Genomic DNA, 2,500 nt, shown 5'->3' on the forward strand with positions numbered 1-2,500 from the left:
TCAGCCGACCTGATTTCCTCGGGCAGGCTGTTCCAGAGCCTCGGGGCCCTGACAGCAAACGCTCTGTCCCCTTTAGTTTTCAGTCGAGACTCTGGAACAGACAACAGACCTCTGCCCGAGGATCTCAAGGTACGTGCTGGTGCGTATGGGACTAAAAGTTCAGAAATATAACAAGGCGAGAGGCCATGAAGAGCTTTAAAAGTGATCAATAGAATTTTAAAGTCAATTCTGAAACATACTGGGAGCCAGTGTAATGAAGCTAAAATAGGAGTAATGTGGTCATATTTCTTTGTTCTGGTTAAAAGCCTGGCAGCTGAGTTCTGGACAGTCTGGAGTCAATCAATAGATTTTTGGGTTAAACAGGTGAAAAGGCTGTTGCAATAATCCAGGCGTGATGAGATGAAGGCGTGTAAAATGGTCTCGGTGTCCTTAAAAGTTAACATTGATCTAATTTTAGCTATATTTCTAAGTTGATAAAAACATGATTGATGATGATACAACTCTATGTTTGTGTGTTTACCATGGAGCCAGTAAACTTGAAGCAGGGGTAAACAGGAAGCCTGGCTCAAAGTTATAAATCTGCCAACCAGGTCCGCTAATTGATGCAGTATATCTAATTTGTTTAACACAAATTCAGAGACAAGGGGGTAGAGAGAGCAAGGGGGATCAATCAAAGGAACACGTTGCGTGATTATGTGTGTGTACCTTAACCATAAGGCTACCAGGGCACCTGTTTTAAAGAGAGTCAGGCTAGCTGTTTACCCCTGCTTCTAGTCCTGCCAGGCTAATCGAGCATGGTCTCATCCCAGGGCATCAAATACCAACGCTTCAAACTTAACACAAAGATGTGAGAGTGGTCTCAATCCCCTCATCTAACTCTGGAAAAGAAAGTGAATATGCACATTTCCCAAAATGTCAAACTATTCTTTTAATCCATGAGCAGCAGTAGTCATCCAAGCAAGAACAACACAAAACACTCAAGGTTAAAGAAAACAACGGTCACAGTAGTGTCTGCTTGACTCAAATCAGTGGGATGAAATACATGGGCAGAGATTGGACTGTGTGCTTGGTTTATGTGGTGACGTTACAACACACCATAGCTGTGTTTCCTCTATGTGGCAACCCTGTGGAAGAGCTCAACAACTGAAAAGCCTTTCAGTCTTAGCACATCCTGCACTTTCAGTGCGATCAAACCACCGTCAAAGCTCGCTTTGCCGGGTAGCTGTTTGTGCAGCTTGATCTGCTGTTTTGATTGAGACCCAAGAGTAGATCAGAGAGAGCTGAAGGCTGCAACCAGCGCATGTTAATTAATAGTTTAATAACCAAATCTCAAGATCAAGATCTGCCTGAGTCTAAGGTTAACACAGTGACATCTACGATAGTTAGAGACTATACCCAGGATTTAGAATTTGTGTCCTCTTAGCTCTCTCACAGTCTTTTTTTCTGTGGTCATTCTCTCAAAATCCAACAGATTGGAGGCTGCACCATCCACAACACTGGTTCTGTTTTAATTTAAGACAGAGAAGAAACAGGCCACAGGAGAGAGAGAAAGAGTCTCTGATCCTGGTCCTGATTTGTCTGTTCTTTAACAATCAAAGTCCTCAGAGTATGAATGGAGCCTCCATTGTTGCAACAAACCCCTTTACTACCTTGTTTGTGGTCCACTTCTCTTCTTAGCGCCTTCACTCCTAATAAGTTAGGATTCCCACAGTTACTTGTTACTCAAAACATGATAATCATTCACTGAAGTTTGGCAACTGTGTCTGTAAAAAATTTAAAACTCTTTAATTCCATTGGACACTATTGCACAACCTCTTCAGCCCGTTAAGATCTAAATTATCTTCATGAATCTGAGTGTTCCCGTCACTATGCTGCCCACACAGTATATATGGAAATGTAGAGTAACGCACACTGGATGGTGCTTAAAATATGATTTAAATACACCTGACTTTACTGTACTGGTGTCATTTTTTATCACTTGATAACTGTCTTAATTGAAAAAAGAAACTAATTTGAGAGTCATTAAATGGCTGAAGAAAAAAATACATTTATATTTCCTAAATAGTCATTACAGTTTTTCTCAGTCGCTTTGGTGCATTTCTCAGATCAGAATTGAAATTCTCAAAACTAATTGTTCAACCTCCACATTCATCTTGTCACTTGCGCACATCATAAAAGCACTTTCTCATTGTTTTAAACAAATTGCAAATGACTTGACACACTGATGCAAATGATTATGTACAATTGTCTGCTGTTTCCTACATTATCAATTGCTTATGCCCTGCTGATCACAATGAATTATACCAGTCTCTGTTGAACAATCTTACCCCCCAAAACATTAAGTTCATTGCATTTGTCACTACATGCAAAATGGTTGAACACGTTATCAAAAATCAAACTTAAAATACTTTATTCATATCCTTTGCCTACAAGACCATAAACAAAGTAAGAATAGACCACAACAACTTCACAATAGCAACACTCACACCAATACTTAATA

General features: G+C 40.0%; 1 protein-coding gene across 1 annotated transcript in view; it reads right to left on the bottom strand.

Moving 5' to 3' along the window:
• Positions 1-2,500, bottom strand: part of mybpc3 (myosin binding protein C3) — a 36,747-nt gene that overhangs the window by 23,257 nt on the left and 10,990 nt on the right. Inside the window, exon 7 of the mRNA XM_046032028.1 lies at positions 1,650-1,688. Coding sequence (XP_045887984.1) covers positions 1,650-1,688 — 39 coding nt within the window. The remainder of the gene's footprint in view (positions 1-1,649; positions 1,689-2,500) is intronic.

This window comes from Micropterus dolomieu, linkage group LG20, assembly GCF_021292245.1.
Source record: "Micropterus dolomieu isolate WLL.071019.BEF.003 ecotype Adirondacks linkage group LG20, ASM2129224v1, whole genome shotgun sequence".
Lineage (NCBI taxonomy): Eukaryota > Metazoa > Chordata > Actinopteri > Centrarchiformes > Centrarchidae > Micropterus > Micropterus dolomieu.